The sequence below is a fragment of the Malania oleifera genome, chromosome 3 (assembly GCF_029873635.1).
Source record: "Malania oleifera isolate guangnan ecotype guangnan chromosome 3, ASM2987363v1, whole genome shotgun sequence".
Lineage (NCBI taxonomy): Eukaryota > Viridiplantae > Streptophyta > Magnoliopsida > Santalales > Ximeniaceae > Malania > Malania oleifera.
Genome location: NC_080419.1, coordinates 11805560 through 11826732, shown reverse-complemented (window position 1 = coordinate 11826732; position 21173 = coordinate 11805560). Strand labels below are relative to the sequence as shown.

The 21173-nt window shown below is 35.3% G+C and overlaps 2 protein-coding genes across 3 annotated transcripts; both read left to right on the top strand.

The window, feature by feature from the left end:
* The first annotated feature begins 4358 nt into the window (after window positions 1-4358).
* On the top strand, window positions 4359-4773 carry LOC131151164 (uncharacterized). The gene is made up of 2 exons (XM_058102414.1): window positions 4359-4516; window positions 4602-4773. The coding sequence occupies exons 1-2, from the start codon at window positions 4359-4361 to the stop codon at window positions 4771-4773; spliced, it is 330 nt and encodes a 109-aa protein (XP_057958397.1).
* A 1449-nt stretch (window positions 4774-6222) lies between these two features.
* LOC131150438 (small ribosomal subunit protein eS24z) lies at window positions 6223-19512 on the top strand. Of its 2 annotated transcripts, XM_058101153.1 has the most exons (5): window positions 6223-6563; window positions 6648-6689; window positions 6830-7000; window positions 19060-19146; window positions 19234-19512. In XM_058101153.1, the coding sequence occupies exons 1-5, from the start codon at window positions 6489-6491 to the stop codon at window positions 19270-19272; spliced, it is 414 nt and encodes a 137-aa protein (XP_057957136.1). In that variant the 5' UTR covers window positions 6223-6488; the 3' UTR covers window positions 19273-19512. The 2 variants fall into 2 exon arrangements, with proteins under 2 accessions (XP_057957136.1, XP_057957135.1); XM_058101152.1 differs by having other exon boundaries at window positions 6227-6563; window positions 19060-19512.
* The last annotated feature ends 1661 nt before the right edge of the window (window positions 19513-21173 follow it).

Below are 21173 nucleotides of genomic sequence, written 5' to 3'. Positions count from 1 at the left end.
TTTCTCTCTCCCTCTCTCCTCGATTTCATGATGAATTTTCGCCCGATTGAAAATCCAAAAATACCACTGGTCTCCATTCGCCGTTGTCATCATTCTACCAGAGCGGATCGGTGGTAGGAGCGGCGTAGGCGTATTAAGTCATTTTTCCTTTTTTCTTTAATTTCTTACAAAATATAAGCCCAATTGACGAACGGACACCACCACGAGAATCTAGGGATGATTCTCTATAAGTCTAGTGGAAGGGAATTCTCGTGGGGGTGTCGGGCTAAAACCCCAAATTTGGGGTGCGGCGATTATTAAGGGGCTTATTTTTAATTAATTAGCATTAATTTAAAAATGCTAAAATATTAAGCATCTAGGACTGAAGTAGGATTTCTGGAATTTAGGGCCTGGGTGAGCGCCGCAGGTGTAATTTTGGGACCCGTAAGTAAAATTTAGAAAATTACGTGGGGATGTTAAATAATAGTTTAAATATTAATTTGAGGTATATGGAGCCTAGGGAAGACTAAATGAGTATTATTTTGGAGAAATAGATTAATTAATTTGAGGAAAATGTAAATTGCAGGAGTTAATTTCGGGCGCCAATGGTATGAAATTTTGGGTCCTAATGAATTTCTCAGTAGCCAGGTAAGGAAATAAACTAAAACAATAATTTTTCATACAAATTATTATTGATTATGAGTAAATTTATTTTCAGAAAAACATATGTTATATTATGTATTACGAATGAAATGTACGATTGGAAAAATACTTCTATGATGATTAAAATGTATATGTATGTATGAGATGTAAGGAATTCATAATTTTAGAATATACTTTTTTTTTTACAGCACATGTGTGGCATGAATATTATTTTACGTGGAATGTATTATGATTTGAAAAATTTTACGAACGAAACATGTTTTCAGGTATTATGAAAAGATGAATTATGTTGTGATGGTTTTGACGATTATATGATAAATGATGTATTTTCAGAATATATATACCTGAAACAATTTTGGCATGAGATCATATATTTATGTTATCGGCATGAGACCGTATTTATGTTATTGGCGCGAGGTCATGTATTTATGTTTTCGGCACGAGGCCGTAATTACTATATTTTCGGCACGAGGCCATAATGATGTTATATATATGATCATGTATTATATGTTATCACCACTAGGATGTTAGTTTAGTTTAGTTCAGGGGCTCGGTACCGTAGCTATATGTGTAGATCAGATATCTACGTCAGATTAGTGCTAACCATCCCACGAGGGGATGGGAGATGGATAGTCGATGTGGCTTTCAGTAGAGTGTGGACGTCCACCTGGCAGTCCGAACCAGGGTGTGGCAGGCTCATCGTACTTACAAACATATTTGATTCGGCAGTGGTCAGCTAGCCATTGTCGGGTCCCGCCTTCGGGCTGCACAACCCGTCATGGGGGGTAATATATGACACCAGCTAGCTATTCATCCTGAGTTTGTTTTCAGTACTACAGTTATAATAGATGATTTTATGTATGTTATGATTTATTAACAGATGTGAAAATATATGTTTACCCAGTACGATATGATGATGTTTATAGAATTATGAAATGTACTGTATACGTATAAATGCATTAAATATTCATGTTGCCACACAGCTGTATTTAATTTACTTTCCCTTACTGAGAAGTGTCTCACCCCCGAACATTAAATGATTTTCAGGAAATCCAATGAGACCGGCGGGCTATAGCCGCCATTGAGTGATTGGAGCTTCCCTACTAGAAGGGTAAGCATTGAACTAGGATCGGGAGTTTTTTTTTATTTAATCCTAGTGTTATTTTGACTTTTGGAGGTTGTATATCATAACAGTATTTTGATGTTATAGAAAGTTCTGGTATTATATTTTATGATTGGATGTTTGAGATTTTATGTTTACTGCTGCTAGGTTTTTCGCTGTGTTTGACAGGTGTCCCCGCTACCCACAGGTTCGGGTTGACCATTTTATTTATTATGTGATAATTTATGTTAAGAAATTGAGGGACGTTACATATATATATATGGAAAATAAATTGTGTGGGAGGAATACAACATAGTATTTAACATTTGAAAATCGTTAACATAATTTCTGAAATCATTCTCTAAACCTAATCAATTACATGTAAAAGATTTAACCCACGAGATTACCCAAAGATATGGGTGATTACCCGCCCATACAAGTAGCACCCCTCTGCTCTGACACATTTAGTAACCCGAACGTCATTATTGAAGCATATCAGGGCACTCACCTTACTCGGTAAGCCCTCTAATGTTAGATTGATCTCGTACTCACACAGTTCAAACAAAGGTTTACCAGCAATGGCCCCAAGGATAAGGAAATCTACTTGCCCATATAAGTAGGTTCTCTCTACCCTAGTGCGTTATGTAGCGTACTGTTACATCTGATACTACTAGCGCACTCGTCTTTCTTAGCAAGCCCTTGGGCAAGAGTATGGCCCCAGTTGTAACATATTCTATTAGCATAAATACTTCTAATATCATAATACATAATTCTTTCTGTCATTATTCAACCATTCACATCTGTTCATGTTCATAACTTTAACATTTCATTTCTTTAAATGACTCTTTTCTATTTACATTGTTCACATTTCACATTTCATTCCATTGTCATTTCATTCCATTTTCATTTCATTCACTCGTACTACAACTGCTCTTTAGTCGTCATTAGTTAGTCCACATAGAAATGCACTAGAATCTACTAACACATCTCAAACACATCTTCTTTTAGTTTTCATCAGTTAGTCCATATAAAAATGCGCTAGAATCTGCTAACACGATTTTGTTTAGCTATCTTACATTTACATGGTTGCATTATCATACACAAACAGTATAGTTCATATCATATTTCATTCTCAATGCATTACTTACTTAACCTGCATCTCATACATTTAACATATATTTGCACAGAGCTTACATTTACTCGTGCCACACAATTTAATAATAAAATTCATACATATGCCTTGTAAAATAAGCCAACTTACATTTAGCATTTGAATACTGAAAATATAATTTCCATTTCTTATATAATTTTCTAGAAAATACATTTCACTTTCATCCGTCCATTTTCACATATACATAGCTAAATAAGCGGTTCTAGGCTCAAAAAACATAATTTACATGGTTGTCATTTTAAAATCTATACCAAAACATATATATAAGTATAACATAATTCATTATCTTTTATTTCATAAAATTTGATTTAATATATAATTTTTCCTTACCTGACTTCCTGAACTACGTCAATAGGATGCCGAAAAATAATTGTGGCGCTCACCCGAACCCTGAATAAAAAATTCTAGTTTCATTAAATTAATCATAAATAAAATACTATTTTAATATTTTCTAGGACCATAAATTCCAAATAAATAGTTATACCCTCAAATATAATTAATTTTACTTAATTCCTCAAATCCCACTCTTACTTTGGAGTGGTGCCTAGAAAATCCAAATTGAAAATTTACTTACTCCAAAATGATGACAATCGCGACTAGGACCACGTGGTGGTGTCCGATCGTCAATTTAGTGGCATATTTAAAGAGAAATTGAGAAATTGGAAAAAAATTATCTTACCTCAGGAATGGTACTTACGCCGCTCCCACAATAAATTTGCTCTAGTAGAAATATCGGTGGCGGAGTTAGGAACCCAACAGTACCTTCCGTTTCCCGATTGGCCAAATATCTATCGAGAAATGACGGGAGAGAGAGATGGGAACAGAGGAGTGGTGTGAGAAATATTAGAGACTGAGTGAGGCGCAGTGTAAGTCCAATTTTGAAATTGGATTGTAAGGTTGCTTCCTTAAGAAGCTTTAGGTATATATATATATATCTTTACGTATATTTTTATTCCAATTAATATTTTTTTCTTTCATACTATTCTTTTTTATTTATTTATTTAATACATTAATTTATTAATATTTAACTAATTAATTGATTTAATAATTTTAATTAATTAATTTTTTTTTTTTCGAATTACTACAATAATACTGACCAGTGTAGAGCAAAACTGGTGCGTCTCAGAGAAAGAACGCTGCCGTAGAGAGCCCAATACGGAACTGGTCAGAGGTGAGGCAACTTGCTGCGAAGAGCTATCTATATCTCGTACATGATGGCCATGTAGAAAAAAAATGTAGGGACAATATTTAAAATTGGAATCGCAGTAAAAAAAATAATAAAGTCTTGAATCAGTGTTAGGCTAGCATCAATCCTTCAATTTTGTTCCGGAGATGGCCTGAACAAAGCAAACGACGAGGAAATCGACCGAAGGGAAGGCTCCACGTGTCCGAAGATGGAGAACAATGCTTAATATTGTCCCGACAGAGCTAATGGATCCCTAGATGATGAAGGTCGTGCGGAAATCGTCTCTAGCCACTGGCGGCATGAAGAAGCCCCATAGGTTTAGGCCAGGAACTGTGGCGCTGAGGAACAGAGCAGGACGGAGGCGACGCCAGACAAGACGAGGGACGACCGGACAAGTGACTGATGCGTGCGTTCGGTGAGAAGAGGACAAAGACGACGCTAAGGGATGAAGACGATGCGGAGTGACAATGGTGATAAACGTCGCTGGAAAAATCAAGAAGGCCACCGAGAGTTGCAGCAGCAGGGTCCACGAGACAGCTGAGAACTGAGACGACGCTGGAGATTGATGAACAGAGGCGAGCCGCGATTGGGTTCAGACGAGCCGAGCAGAAACTAGAGACAAGCCAAGTGGAAACTAGAGACAAGCTGAGCGTATGCCGGAGCTGCAACTGAGACTAGCCGAGCGGAAGAAGGACGACGGCGACGGCAAAGAAGGAGAAAAGAAAAGAAAAAAATAGGTTAAGATCCAGGGCTCTATACATGTTAAAACTAAAACCTCTGTATATTTTTTTTTTGTATGTTAAACTATACAAGTACCATCCTTTTATAAGTAAAGGACTCAGTAATTATACAAATCATGGAAATTTGCCTTAATCATGAAGATTTGGCAGTTAAGTTAACTAGGAGATATACTAACACAATTGACTACCATTATAAAAATTCACACACACATGTACACAAATACTTGTAAAGCACCACTTTATTTACCCACACTAAGTTTGAAACTTGCGAGCCACAATCTTTACAATAATATTGAATTTTTTGTTATTGAAATCCAATACTTATCTAGTTGTGAAAACTATAAAGAGATGTCTTCTCTTGTGAAACCTCAATTCTTCAATTGTGGGGAAGTAATGTTGACAAATTTGCACCAATTGAACCAGTCTTGAAAAATTATTGAAGTCACACTTAGTTGAGCACGGGAAGGTTGTTGGTTTTGTGGGTGTATTGTCAAGTTAGGGGGATTTTTTATATATTATGTTTCGATTAGATTAATCAACCAAGATTGGAGCAAGTGTTGTGTATCTGTTTTCAATTTTTTAAATTCTAAATAAATATTTTTGTTGGACTAATTTTATAATAAAATATTACAAAAAATAATAACAACTAATAATAATTGTAATTACAATACTATTTATTATTGTACAAATGATAAAAAAATAATATTAATAAAAAGGTAAAAATAATAATAAGTAAAATAATTAAAAAATGGTAATAACTAATAATAATTACAATAATTATTTGTTATTATAAAATAAAAATAACAATAGGATCCTAATAATATAAAAATGCCAAGATAATTATGATATAAATATTAAAAAAAATAAGTAATAACAATTAAAAATAATTACACTAATTATAGTTTCGATTATAAAAATAATAAAAAATAATTATAATAAAAAACAAATAATAATGCAAACTATTATTATAAAAATAATAACAATTAATTATAATTAAATAACAATAATATCTGTTACTATAAAAATAATAACAACAACAATATCAATAATATAATAAAATGACAATAATAATAATATTAGTAATTTTAAGGATAATAATTATTTTTAAAATAATTTAAAAAAATAATAACAACTAATAATAATTATAATAACAAAAATATTTATAAAAATAATAATAACAAGAATAATAAAATAATAATAATTACTTTAAGGATAATAATTATTAAAAGTAATTAAAAAAACAAAAATACTAACACTAGTAATAATCACTATTATAAAATACAAATCATAATTATAAAATTAAATAATTTTGTAATAACGACATTTACAAAGAATAACTAATTTTTAATTTCATTATGAAAGCGATTGTAATTTAAAATTATTTTATTTTTATCTTAATTCTATTTCTTCATCAGTTCCTTCCCTACTAGAGAGAGAGAGAGAGAGAGAGAGAGCCGCAACCTAAACCCTAAACTGGAAAACAGCCGCACCCTAAACCCGAAACTCGACACAGCGGCACCCGAGAGAGAGAGAGAGAGGACTGAAGGAATCAGAGCAACGTTCAGCTTCGATTTCCCCTCTTGCTGTGCAGGCCTCATATTCGTTCTCTTTTGCGTTTTGTTGAATTTTGAGTTTGTTCTCAGAACAATGGCGGAAAGCAAGGCTGTGACGATTCGCACAAGGAAGTTCATGACCAACAGGCTTTTGTCCAGGAAGCAGTTCGTGAGTTTCCGTTCTATTGTTCTAATTTCATCTTGTTAATTTCATTTATATTTTCATGCACTGTACTGCTTGGTTTGTTCACAGGTAATTGACGTTCTGCATCCAGGAAGAGCTAATGTTTCCAAAGTAAAATTCTCTCTCATTTCTCCATTTTTATATTTGTCGATTTATGAAGCAAATTGCACGAGGATTTGTTTCGAAATTTGTGTTATTTATTTTGTGTGTGTGTTTTTTTTTTATTTAATTGCACACTTGCTTCGAAAAAGGCTGAGCTGAAGGAGAAATTGGCGAGTATGTACGAAGTGAGAGATCCGAATGCCATATTTGTATTCAAGTTCAGAACTCATTTTGGAGGCGGGAAGTCGACTGGGTTTGGGCTGATTTACGATTCAGTTGAGAATGCGAAGAAGTACGAGCCCAAGTACAGGCTCATCAGGGTAACACTGGCTTGACTATTGCTATTCTTTTGCTTTATACAATCAGTCTGGATAGCTAGATTTTAGTTGGAATTTGAACATCTCATTTATTTAAACTGTTGCTACATTGCTTGGAAGACAGGGCCATATTCTAGGAGTTTGTTACCTATGTGTTTGATGGTTTGCAAGCTTGCTTCTGTTGTTTGTTGCAGTGATATCGTGATTTCTTACTAATTGTACAAGAAACTATCAGAATGTGGGTGTGTGAATGGTAAAATGTCCCACATGTAAAAGGGATGAGAACTAAGAAGCATTGATACTAACGCGGGTCACAGGCACATCCAATGTGATGACACAACAGTTTTCAAAAAGCAAGGATGGGACATACAGATGCCTCAATTAGTTAATTTTAAAATATATATATATATATATTTAGTACTTATTTTTTCCTTTTAGATGTAAAATACTGTGGTAAAGCAAATCTACAATGAATTTGTTGAATTATAGGCATTATTAAGTTACATTCAACAAAAAAAATTGTCTAGTTTTGTTGCATGTATTGACGCCACTTCTATAAAAGTACTATTAGATTTATAACATATTAATGAGTGTCATGAATGAAAAAACACCAAAAAATTAGAATACAATAAAAAAAAAAACATCAATCAAGAACAAGTATTAACTTAGCAAAAATATATAAGAAAAGTACAGAAGGCGTATTGGACAGTCTTACGTAGTGTTAGGGCTGTGTCCAAAAGTTTGACAGGCTGTGTTGGAAAATTAAATTTTTGGCAAGCCTTCAAGTGTCAGACCGTATTGAACAAGTGTCAGTTTCCACCATGGATCAGACACTGACACTTTGAGTTTCTTGGAGTGCTGATGCTTCCTAGGATGAGAATAATGAATAATTAGTGGGGTAGTGGCTTATATCGACCCAAGGTCTATTTTATTTTAAACTTTTGGGTCATTTGGTGCTCATTTTTGTCATGCAGTCTGCTGACCACGGGTGCTGCTGCAATGCTCAAAATTCAAAACATGACTTCACATTTTTAGCATAGATGCAGGGTTAAATTTCGTCATTGTTTCCTTAATTCTTGAATGAGTCATTGGGGCCATAAACTTTCAATTGTTTTAATTAACTAAACTTCACAAAGTGTTGCAACGTTCATTACTTTGTCAAAGGAAGGCGACTCTCTATTAGACCTGCCTATGCAGTAGCCTTGGGATCCATGCATGTCTCTCTCTCTCTCTCTCTCTCTCTCAATAATAATAATTTGAAGATGGAGGAGGGGGGGGGGTGAAATCCCCTTCCTCAGACCTGTGCAACCATAGCAGGGGGCATTCCTGACACAAAAGACTCATTTGGAGTAAAATTCATTCAACAACTTTGCCTTGTTTAATTTTCATAAAAATGCCAAGACTAAGCTACATGCTCATCAAAATCATTTCCTTCGTAACCAACAATTTCTTACAGAACTTTAACTCATTTTACTTTTTGGTTCTTTCCTAACGCTATTGATGCTTCTTTTTTCATTCTTGGTCATTTCAATACTTGATTTTCACCTAGAAAATCATCATGATTCTTTTCCCTTCTTGGAGAAAGGTTACTTTCATCAAGTATAACATTCATTAATTTTTGTACTAGCATGGCTTTTGTTAAAAAGAAAAAAAAAGGGCAGCACGGTGCACAGAAGGGGCGGACCACAATGTGTCTATAGAATGCAGTCTTACCTTGCATTTTTGCAAGAGGCTGTTTTCACACCTCAAACCCGTGACCTCCAGATCACATGGTGACGACCTTACAGTTGCATCTAAGCTCCCCTTCACTAGCATGACTTTTGTTAAATACTCTAAAATCTAAATGCTTAGGGACCATTTGGTATCACTGTCAAAAATTAGAGAAATGAAAACCAAAAACCAAAAACAAAAACAAAAAACTAGAAACCGGCAACCTATTTGGTTAACATTTGTAAAACTAATATAAATTAAAAAATTAATTTAAAAATGGTTATTTTCATCTTGAAATCAAGTAATATTATAAAAATATGATTAAAATAATATAAATTAAAAAATTACTATAATAAAAATAAAGTTTATTATAATTATTTTATGTTATTGTTCTACTTTCAAATTTTACTTCACCATAAAAATTATATTAGACATGACAATTGAAAAATAGTAAAAGTATTTATAATTGGCTTTATTATTATGATTTGAAATATATTTGTATTTTTATTTTAATTATATTCAAACTCATATGATCATTTAATTTTGATTTTAATTTAAAAGTTTATAAAATGAATAATTTAATCCAAAAAAACTCTTTCTGGATATTAAAATTTCTGACAATAGATTGTCAAAACAACTGAAAATCGTAAAATTTGGTTTTCAGTTTTTTGGAAAACAACTGAAAACCGATAATAGAAAAATAAAACTGACAACATAAACAAACTCGTTTTTATAATCTGTTTCTTTACTGTGAAGAAACGGAAATAGAAAATAGGAAGCAACAAGGATACCAAATAGGCCCTTAATTTTCATGGAATATCCAAGAGAAGTTTCTTCAGTTTTTTTTTTTGGATAAAGAAAATTTTTTTATAGAAGAACAAAGGAGAGAACAAGATGTCAAAAAAAAAAAAAACAAAAGCAAAGTTATAAGCAGTTACAAAAGAGCTGCTTCCAATTCCTTTGTAGGTCAGGCAGGCAAGGAAATCCCTCAAAAAACCCGAAAATACAAGAAACACTGCTCTATCCAACAAATGAGGGGAAATTGTGTGGTTCTTAAAGGCTTCAAAATTCTCTCAATCCAAAGGGCTTACAAGGTGGTAAAATCATGCATTTCCGAAATGCTCTTCCCTTTTTTATTTTGCCAAAATCCTTATAGCTCATTTGCAAGAAATCCCTAACAATCTGTGAAGCCACCAATGCTTCACCCAAACAAGAGAGAACACTCCAAAGATGGTTATCTAGGTGATGAAGGGAAAGGTGTGTGTTTGTTTCATTACTCACGATACACCAAGGCCCTTATAGGATCTTCAAAACAGTAATAGGTCATGCATATTAAGCCTATGGGAAGACACAATCCAAATAAACTTCCCAATCTTAACAGGAATCTTTGCAAGGAAAATTCTTGGGAGAATGATTGGGGGAAGGCGTTTTAAAGAGGTGAATGAAAAAGGATTTAGTAGAAAAAAGGACTTGAAGAATACACTATTCTTAACTCTATCATCATCCTTATTTGAAGGAACAAAAGACTTTAGAATGTGAACCATGGTGTTGAATTCATCAACCTCTTTCATTGAGATTCCTAAAAAAATGGACCCAAGAAAGAGAGCCCTTTGAAGAAAAGAAAGAGTGTTAGGTACATTGTGAAGCATGGAAATCTTAAAACAACGAGGCACCATCAACTCCAATGATCTCTCACCTGCCCAAGGATCCTCCCAAATGAATCCTCCAACTCTGAAATGGATGAGATGAAAGAATAGATGAGCAATCTAGGAAACAAATTTCTAGGGGCTTGCATGATAAACCATGCACTTCCTCTAGTGGCCACATATTCTGATGGGCCTCATACTCATCTTGTGCCATATGACATTAACTTCCAAGAGGAACCTCCTAGTCTCCTAACTAACCAGGTGATCCCTCTTAATACTCTCCAAAACGAAACCAAAGAAAGTCATGGATCAGCCTTTTAAGAACCCTAGGAACGCATGTAGAACTCTAAGAAGATATGAGAAATAAATAGGAATGTTGGAGAGGGAGGAAAAAATGAGTGGAATACGATCACAAGGAGATAAGTTGCCCTCTTCGTCCCTTCCAGCCTCACACTGACCTTCGTAATCACAAGATCTCGAAAGGTCACAAAATTAGGGTTGCATTTGAGAAGGATACCAAGATAGGAAATCAGTCAATCTAGAGAGATGAATTCATTGAGACCTTAAACCTCTCTAAATTCCTTCATATAAGTTTTTGAGTCAATTTATGTAAATGATATTTATTATTTAAAATATAACACTTGCAACCAAACACATGAAAATGATAATTAAAGGTTTTTTTATCTCTTCACAATCCTTATAAGGAGTTTTATGACGAACGGTCTAATCAAAGGCATGATTAAGAACTTAGCATGCAACATTTTTGTCAACCCTTAACCATAATCCAAAAATATTTTGGCAACACGTAATCATTGATTGTAGCATACCCATTTCACACAAAGTGCTATTATTTCTTTCTATAAAATTGTTTTGTTGAGGAGTTCTAGGAGGAGAAAATCCATGCTTCATACTTTCATGTTCATCACAAAAGTTTATAAAATCTTTATTTTCAAATTCTTTATCAAGATTACTTCTTAGGCATATTATATTAGTACTTATTTATGTCTTGTGCCAAAATTTAATGGAGGAGTAAGTATTAGCCTTATTAGCGGAAAAAAATGTCCAAGTAAAGGATGAGAAATTATCAACAATCACCAAATCATAATGTTTATCACCCAAGCTATAAGTTTAAATAGGACCAAACAAATCCAAATCAAGTGATTGTAATAGTTGGTAAGTAATACTTGATTTTGTTTGTTTTCCTTTAGACATGCATCACAAATTTTGTTTTTATCAAATTTAATTCAAACAATTTACAAGATCTGTTATAGAAAGTTTAGCAAGCGAATTCATACTAGCATGTCCAAGATTGTGTTTTGAGCCCTTTGACACAATTTCAATAATGTTACGGGTCTTACCAATGTTTTATGTCCACTGTTGTCACCAACTATTTTACAATTATTATTTCTCCAAACATGATAAAGCCACCACCTTTGTGGGTGGTGCTATTGAACCTTGATTTGTTTCCAGTCTTGTGCCTGGAACAAGCACTGTCAAGGTATCATTCGTCATTCCTTCTTCCAGATTCCAAAACTCTATCAGAACAATTTAACTTTTGAATTTAAGCGCCTATATTCTTTTGGGAAGCTTTCCCAGTTTGGGCTTAATTTTTTACAGGCTTAAAAGGTTTTTTGGAAAGCTTTTAATGCTCACACTATGGGATATTATTTATTGGAGATTTTTAAGGAATATTCTGCTTGATTGTTTATTCAAACCATGGACTTTTGGAGGGAAACATTGAACAAGCGACTATAGGATGCTCCACCTATGGTTTGATTGGATTATTGTTCAATGCTTTTGTATGGAAATGAAATTTTCAAAAGAAGAAAGGCAGCTCAAAGCTAATTTCCTTTCGAGTATTGTGAGGCAGATCTGATTTTGCCATCATGTGTTAAACCACATGGTTGCATAGATTTTAGTCTGCAGGAAACAGCGAATGGGTTTGATATGTACACTAACTTGATTGTTATGTGGCACATTCTGACCAGAACCCTACTATACTTGACTCCATTTCTTTTGACCCATATAGGCAGCATAGTGAGGCACAAGAGGCTGCTTTAACCTACATCATGAGTTAACCAAAATCTTGAAGTTTCAAACTTTATTTTGATAATAGTATTGGACTGGATTGTGTTATGGAATGTTTATGATAGTGCGTATTTGAATCATTTGAGCTGTAAGAAAACCGAAACTGGGGGACTCAGGAAGAAGGAAGCTGTAGTTGAGGGGGTGCTTCTATTTATTGTTGTCACTGCTAGCCCCTATTGTTCTCCTGAGATTGGAACTCCATTTGCTTCCCATCTTCCCATCTAAAATTAGTGACTCTTTGGAATGAACTGAAAGAAAATTTGATTTAATAGAAAGGAAGGATGATGCTCTGGCATTACAGGCAACGGATGTGGAAGAAAAGTGCAATATGCACTTTCCAGTGAGAATGGAGATGCTTTTCAGGCAGGGGCAGATACTTTTGCTTCTCTAGTTTTCGTTTTAAATTAAATTCTAATTCAATAAAGCATTATGACTAGATTTTCTGCAATATTCCTACAAAAAATCATTATTTTATTGAAGCATACACTTCAAACATTTGATTGATGTAACTGTGTGGAAAAGTTTCCCAATTGGGAGCTTAAATTTTTGTAGGTTTAAAGTTTGCATTGGAAAGTTCTTAAACTTAATATTATGAGATTATTTGGAGTTTTTGAGGAATATTCCTCCAGGTTGTTTATTCCGACCATATTTGGAGGGCAAAATGAATTGAATGTGACACTTTTTTTTAATATAAAATTTAAAATCAGCAATTGGACAATTTATTAATAAAGAAAAAAAGCATCAAGAAGATGTCATTTAAGTACAACGGGAAAAACGAAGACAATATATTATAAGGTGTCAAGTAAATCAAAGATTACATAGATGTCCATCCCAATCATCTTTTTCTGTGGTAATTAGAAATCATAGCTAACCAACGATCGTTGACAACCTGCAGAGGGGAAATTGTTCCTTTGAAAGCTTTATTGTTCCTTTCCTTCCAGACCATCCAGAAAACAGCAAGGGGGATGAGGGAAAGGGATTTCCTTCTGAACTTATTTACTCGCATCCCTGCCCAAGCCCATAACTTCACCCTCCAGTGTAGCTGCAGTGACCCTTATCTGCGTGACCATGAAAATGGCCAAGCTCTGGAAATTTCTGGTCTAAGGATAATGCAGAAGGATGTGCTCAACCATTTCAGCTTGCTCAAAGCATAAAGAGAACCTAGCACAAGCGGTAAACCCTTTTTCTGAAGGTTATCAAGGGTAAGGATCTTGCCAAGAGTTGCCTACCATGTGAAAGAAGTGACGTTTGAGGGGGCTGCTGTTTTCCAAATGAGAAGCCAAAGGAAATTAATACTGCACTTTGCCAGGGATCTGAGGTCATTGTAGTAAGAAGTGGCCCTGAAATTTCAATCTTTGTTCCCACTTGGGCTTATTGGAGGTGACCTAGCATTGAAATTTATAAAGGCAACTGTAGAATTCTGTAAGAGTATCCATCTTGCGGTCTAAAGCATTCCCAATCAAAGGAATATTCCAGAAAATCCCCTGACTAGAGAGCTTCAGGTGTTGGCTAATAAGGGCATCTTTGTTGCAGGCTAGTTTGAAGATAGAGGGGTATTTGGTGCTGAGCTGAGATTCACCTCACCAAATATCATGCCAAAGATAGATTTCCCACTTGAAAGAAAATGAGAGGGAAGAAGTTGCTCCATCCTTTCATGATGTATCTCCAAATACCCGTGCCATGGGATTCATTCACCTCTTTTGAAATCCATCCATTGTCATGGAGGCTGTTTTTATTGACGATGATGTCTCTCCAGAAATGCCCCTCCTCAATTATAAATTTCCAAAGCCACTTTCCCAAAAGAGCCTTATTGAATTTGAGAAAGGACCTAAGGCCTAAGACTCCCTTTTGCATGGTTTGTTTGACTACTCCCTATCTAATAGGATGATATTTAAAGTTCTTGGCCATATTCCCTAAGAAATCTTCCATGTTCACTAGGGAGGGTGGATTAGGTGTTCTTGATTTTGGTGAAGTTCAAAAATCTCTACATATGAAATTTGCATGGAGGCTCATGACTTTGGATAATCTTTGGACAAAATTCTTCCATGCTAAATATGTGAAACAAGGACATATCTCCATGGTGGTTTCTAAAGACTCGAGTTCTCGGTTTTGAAAATCAGTCATGCGGGTTTTACCTCAAGTGACGGAGAACATGCAGCTGAAGGTAAAGAATGGCAAGGGTTCATTTTGGTTTGATAATTGGTTGGCTAGTGGCCTCCACTTTGTTTGCAATTTAATAATATTCAATACCCTCTGCTTAATATTAAAGATGTGTGGGTGGATGGTGCCTGGGATAGGCAACACTTAGTGGAGTTGTTTGGTAATGACAAAGCCGAAAAAGTCATACAGAATATTGTTTGTGGGAGACCAAGTGAGGATATTCAAATTTGGAAACTCAATGATAAAGGAAGCTTTACGTCGTCAAGTGCATGGGATTTAATTAGAGTCGAAGGGCCACATGTAAGGGATATGGATTGGTTGTGGCACAATCTCTTGCCAAAGAAGGTTAGCATATGTGCTTGGAAAGCTCGTTTTGACTACTTGCCGTTGGATGAGAAAGTTCAATCCTTGGGAATTGCTCTTGCTTTTCGGTGTAACTGTTGCAAGCTGGGGCAAACAGAAACCTTGAATCATGTGCTTTGTTCGAGCGAGATTGCTGTGAAGGTTTGGAATTTTGCCGCTACAGCCTTGGGGATTCCTTGCACGATTGTAGTTTCTTGGATTTGTTGTGTACAACAATGGTTTACTTATGTTAAGAAATTGAATCAGAGGGGTGTAACATTGGTATCGTGCTGAGTTTAATAACTTGGAGACTTTGGGTGTGTCGATGTACAGTCCGAATGGAAGGTGCTAAGGAATCGGCTGAAGGAGTTTGGTTGGCAATCAAGGTTTGGCTTTGGAGGATTTCGGAGAATATGAGATCCAAAGGATCCCTTTCCACTCTGGATAGCAAAGTACTAAGTGCTCTTGAGATTCCAATTATCACTCCGAAGGCTCGGACTCCTTGTGTTGTTAGGCGGGGGAACACTCGGGTTGGGTCCGTAAAGTTGAACATAGTTGGTAGTTGTCGTGGGAACCCAAGGACATGTGGAGGGGGTGGGGTGATTCTAGATTGCAGCGGGGCTTTCCTGGGTGCTTATTCTTCCTTCTTTGGCTATGACACTAATAATAAAGCCGAACTTAAAGCCCTGATGGAGGGAGTGCGGATGTGCAAAGAGATGGGTTATATGAATGTGGAGATTGAATGTGACTCTAACGTAGTGGTTGATTGGGTTCGTTCTCGGAGATGCATGGTTTGGTATTTGTGGGATTTTTGGGAAGAGCTGCTTTGTTTATAACACAATAATGCTCATGTGCCACACATTGATGCTAATCTATCCCACTTATTGAGAGGTATTTCACCCCCAGAATCCAAGCATTTTAGGAGGCTCTTTTTATGATTAATTTTACCATTGCTCACCAATTCAGAGAAGAAAATAAGGCTGCGGACTTATTGGCACGTCAGGGAGAGGAAGACACCACTATGAGATATCTAGAGTTTGCTTCTTTACCTCGTCTAATTAGAGGCATGATACGACTTGACAAAATTGGTCTTCCTAATTTAAGAGTATAAATGTGTCGTTTTGTCTTCGTTTAGTTTTCGTTACATTTGGTTTTTATCTGTTTGTAGCTTGCTTTGCTAGAACCACAGTATTCCTCCGCCATAAGTGAAGGGTTTTCTAATAAAGAAAGGAGGTGCCGCCCTCTTTTATGAAAAAATAAAAAAGGAAAAAAAAAGACTGTGTTTCAACCTTTGTGCTACGACGTTGGGAATGCAAAAAAGAGACGTGAAGTAGACGAGAATATTGGAGAGTGTGCTCTTGATGAGCTTGAGTCTGCTCCCTTTCGACAAAGTAATACCTTTTCGAACTTGCCAGCCTTCTTTTGAATTTGTTGATTAAGGTCCTAATCTCGTCTTTGGACTTGGCTCCTAGTGGGAGACCAATGTAAATGATAAGAAAAGCTCCAAGGTTGTAGCCTAAAATTCCAGCAAGATAAGGCCCATGATCATACCGCCCTGATTGGAATGATTTCAATTTTGCCAAGTTCACTTTTAGGCCTAAAGGGTCGTTTGGTAAAATTAAGTGTTTAGTGTTGAACACTGAATTAAAATATGATTTTGAGAAACCAGTTCTGAATTGAAGTTGAATTGGTCACTGAATCTAAAATTTAAATTATTTTAACTGTTTGGTATTTAATATCTAAATATATGTTGTTTCCAATTTTAACCTTCTCAACGCTTAGGATTATAAATATTTGATAAAATTAATGAGCAATTACATAAGCTAAAATTTTTAATTTGATATAAATAGTATTTTATTGTCATATATTAATTATAAATAAAAACAGTATAATTTATTATTGTACAAAAAATTATTATTTTAATTTTAGTCACTTGGGTATTGAGCTTTTTGTCATTTTTTATTTTTTAAGAGGAATAAAATTGGAAAAGAGACCTCTAAATCTAAATCAAACATATTTCCATGTTTGATTCAATCAGAGGAATTTAAGAAATTCAGAGCTTCCACCAAACACTTTGATGCTTAACCAGTTCAGATGTTTAGAGGTCATGTGGATAAAACAAACACCCTCGAGACTGCTTCAAACTTGAGGAGGATGCATCTAAGGTTGATAAATTGATCATCATCTTTGCAGAATGTGATAGTGTCATCTACAAAAAGAAGATGAGTGACTATCTTAATTTCATTGTTCCTACTGTTGAGCAGTCCCCCTTGTTGGCATTATGTAGGCTCAAGGCTTCCATCACCATTATAGCAGAAGGGGGAAAGGAGGTCTCCTTGTCTCAGACCTGGTGGAGATATGAAAAAGTCTGTAGGGCAGCCATTTATGAGCACTGAGAATGAGGGGGTGGGAATACAACAACTAATTTAGTTGCACCAGATTTCCCCAAAGCTCATTCTCCTGAGGTTGAGGATACAGTAGAAAATTCAGTTCACATGGTCAAAAGCCGTCTCCATATCCGGCTTGTATGTCGTGCCTCTTTTACTACCTTTAATGTAACCACCTCGTTCACAATTGACGAGGCATCCAAGATCCATCTGCGTGCAACAAAAGCATGCTGATGTTTCCCTGTAACTTCCAAATTGCTAGTTTGAGCCTAGCCACAAGGACTTTGGAGAGGAGTTTATAAAGGCCGTCAACGAGGCTGATAGAGCGAAAGTCTTTGATGTTGTAGGCTTTTGCATTTTTAGGGATCAAGGAGACAAAGATTGAGTTGATGGTTGGACATGAATCTACCAGATATGTGTAAGTCCTTGAAAACATCGATAATGTATTGTTTGAAGATGTCCCAGTAACTTTGGAAGAATGCTATGTTGAAACCATTAGGGTTAGGAGTTTGTTTCCCCTATAACTCCTGAGGGCTTGAACTCTTCCTTTGAACATCTTTTGGGCCACCGAGGGGTGGAAGAGCTTAGATATCTAAAAGTAATGGCATCAACTTTTGATCTCCTGGACTCTTGCTCAGAATACAAGTTTTTTTAGAAAGTGCAAATTCCACTTTTGATACCCCTTCCTCCACAAAATCTCTCCTTCTACTTCGATTCTTGTTAGCATGTTGAATCTTCGATGCACGTTAGCAGCTCAGTGGAAAAAGCCAGCATTCCTTTTCCCCTCCTTCAACCACAGGGACCTGGACTTTCCTCTCCAAGCTATTTCCTCCAAAGTGATGACTTCAGTGAGATCTTTTTTAAGAGCAAGCCTTCTGGATCTATTCTCTATGCTAAGGCCCTCTCTAGGCTCTTGATGATCTAGCTCCTTAACAACTAAGAATCACTTTCTTCCTTAACAAGATGTTGCAAAAAATACTTGAATAATTCAAAGTTGAGTATTTCTCAGAGTATGTAATCACGCCTTTCACCTTTGTGGGGGCATTATTTATGCTTGAATGAGTGCCTGAGTGGACCAATCACTATTTTGTGTTAATTTTTTAACAGATCCATTTAAATATGCTTGTAAATTCAACCTAGTTGTTGAAGTACCTTCATTTTCCTTGGTAATTTTTTGTCAGGCGAATTGCATTAATCATAATGGAGATGCTAGTGAACTATTATTCTTTTTAGTTTTTCATCAATTTTACAGGTTCATGAGCTCCATGGAGTTCTTCCGTGTATGCTCATGCCTTATGAAACTGTGAACATTTTTATTTTTCCTTATTCTTTTCATTTCTGTGGAGTGTCGTTCTGGTGTTACTTCCTTTTGCAGACCACGGGCTATACCATGGACCAATTCTCAAGCTTTTACCATTTATCATAGCTATTGTTGTGTATATGCACCATTTGTTGCAGCTATTGACTCTGGTGAAAATATAAGTTCAGTTTATTCAAGTATTTAACCCAAGAACTTACAGAGAATAAGTTGGACCACATGATGCATGATTTTATTTGAATATTGTATTTCTCAAGCAAAGGAATTGAAATAGCATTTCTTTTAATGAGATGCATGATTTCCACGACATTTTTGGTTTGATTCTCCCTTAGTCATCTGCATGCTTCTGTCATGATGTGGTTGCAATGTGTTTTAATGTGTGATTACTGAGTGAAATACTTGTGGTTGTAGAACGGACTGGATACTAAAGTGGAGAAGTCAAGGAAGCAGATGAAGGAAAGGAAGAACAGGGCTAAGAAAATTAGGGGTGTAAAGAAGGTAATAAAGGAGCTTGCTTCTGCAGTTCCGTTTCTTCATACTTTATAATTTGCCACTCATGCAATTGTTGCTGTTCAATGCGTGCAGACCAAGGCCGGAGATGCTGCCAAGGGTAAGAAGAAGTGAGATTTTAGAGAAGGTGCACTGATTTTGTGGATTCACAGGACAGCTCTGCCCTAAAGCCATTTATCATTTTTCTTGTCACATTTTACGCATAGAATGAAGTGTTGAAATTTCCATTGAGGAGCATTATCTGGTATAATTGTTGAATTCTGAACCTAAACCAGTTGAGGTAATCCTATCATGTGGGGAATTTTTCATTGTATCGCTGGACAAAGTTAAAACAATTTTGGCAATTTGACTTCATGGAATTGCGTCAGATTTTTGGATGAAAATAGCTTCCTGTCCTAGCTTTATGGCCCCTAATGTTCTGACAAAACCCTTTGGATCTTCTGAAAAGGTTTCACACTCATCCACCCTTTTCCACTTAATACCAATCATCAACTCAATTGCATCACTAATTGGAATGATATCAAAATATTTATTCATCTTGTAAATCTTTCCTGGCAATTTGTACTAGTGATTCATATTTTAGCATCTTTTCAATGCTGCCATTTATAATTGCTTGGACTACAAGACAGGTTGAATGTCTCTTAAATCATAAACTGACCCTAGATGCCCCTCTTAACTGCCAATATATCGGTGATTTTGAATTTTTTTCCTCGGTATCTGCATGTAAGGTTTTTTTCATTTTTTTTTTATTCACCATTGTTCCCATTTCAAATTATATTAATATCATTTTATTATGAAAATAAAATCACTAAAACTGCATTATAAAATTTTGAGCTATACTTTGAAAACCTTGGGCCTGGTGATCTTTATTGGGACAAATTGGTAGTCCATCATTCTTTTGAAACTATTATATACTAAAACGATTCAAAGCAGAAGAATACGCTTTGAAATGGGGAGGAGCCAGATCCAATATTTGCGTGGAAAAGGCCTCATTCTTCACATTCCCCTGTTTCCCTTAAATCAAAAGAAATAGCACAATGTGCTGCACTGATCAAGGCGTTGTGGGTGTGGGTGTGGGTGTGTCTGGGAGGATTCCAGTTCTGTGGGCTCACCCAGTTCTTCATTCTTCACCACCAAAAAAATTGCAGCATGTGTGGATCATGACCTCAGGTGAAAATGTGAATTCAATTATTCACATTGACAATTCACCTCTTCCGCTTATGAATCATGATGATGGAGTTGGCCGCTAACTCTTTTTAACTCTTTCAATTAATTAATGTCTTGCCCTTTTATTTAATAAGAAATTTGCAATAAACCATCATAATTCCGTGGCATATTTGGGAGGTTCGGTTCTTAAAGACCTTCTTAACTGTGTCTGAGAGTATGAATTTCGAACTTTAGATTTAGATTTTGGTGGATTTATTCAGATTTTATTACAATCTTATATTATATCTTATCCAAATTTAATACAAAATTTGTGGATAATTGTCTTCTCTCTAATGATAAGAATATTATTTGGGTTATGTCTGTTGCGGATTCAAAATGTTTCTAAAAATTACACATGTTATGTCGGCAATTGTTGTTGAACAATAATAATAATAATACGGTGAAGTTGAAAGAATAAGAGAGTTAGCAGTTGGGTACATAATAGGCATAATACTAATTTTAATGAAATATCATGTGTAAATGCTAAAAATAAAAGGTCAACCGTGTCTCTATACACATCATGTGCAATTTATAACAACTTTTGAATTTAGTGGAACATTGCTCCGACAAGTGTTTTTAAGTGGAAGCATTGTTCGAATTAAGGCACAAGGTCTTATTTTGCAATCCACTAATACGACACGCCGCATATTTTGTCAAAAAGAAGAATTAATGTGTCCTTTACTTTTTAATATATACATATATATAATTTTTATTTACGTTGTAGTCCTACTTTAGTACAATGCATTGGACAAATCTAATAAATTATTAAAAAAATTTTTGGAAGTGATTAGTTGCGAGTAGTTTGAAGT

Excerpts from the sequence above, each read along its gene's own strand:
- LOC131151164 (XM_058102414.1), top strand. The coding sequence starts at position 4,359 with ATGATGAAGGTCGTGCGGAAATCGTCTCTAGCCACTGGCGGCATGAAG. Across the intron at positions 4,517-4,601 it reads GTGACTGATGCGTGCGTTCG|GCCACCGAGAGTTGCAGCAG; the intron begins GTGAGAAGAGGA and ends AAAATCAAGAAG.
- LOC131150438 (XM_058101152.1), top strand. The coding sequence starts at position 6,489 with ATGGCGGAAAGCAAGGCTGTGACGATTCGCACAAGGAAGTTCATGACC. Across the intron at positions 6,690-6,829 it reads GAAGAGCTAATGTTTCCAAA|GCTGAGCTGAAGGAGAAATT; the intron begins GTAAAATTCTCT and ends GCTTCGAAAAAG. Across the intron at positions 7,001-19,059 it reads CCAAGTACAGGCTCATCAGG|AACGGACTGGATACTAAAGT; the intron begins GTAACACTGGCT and ends TTGTGGTTGTAG.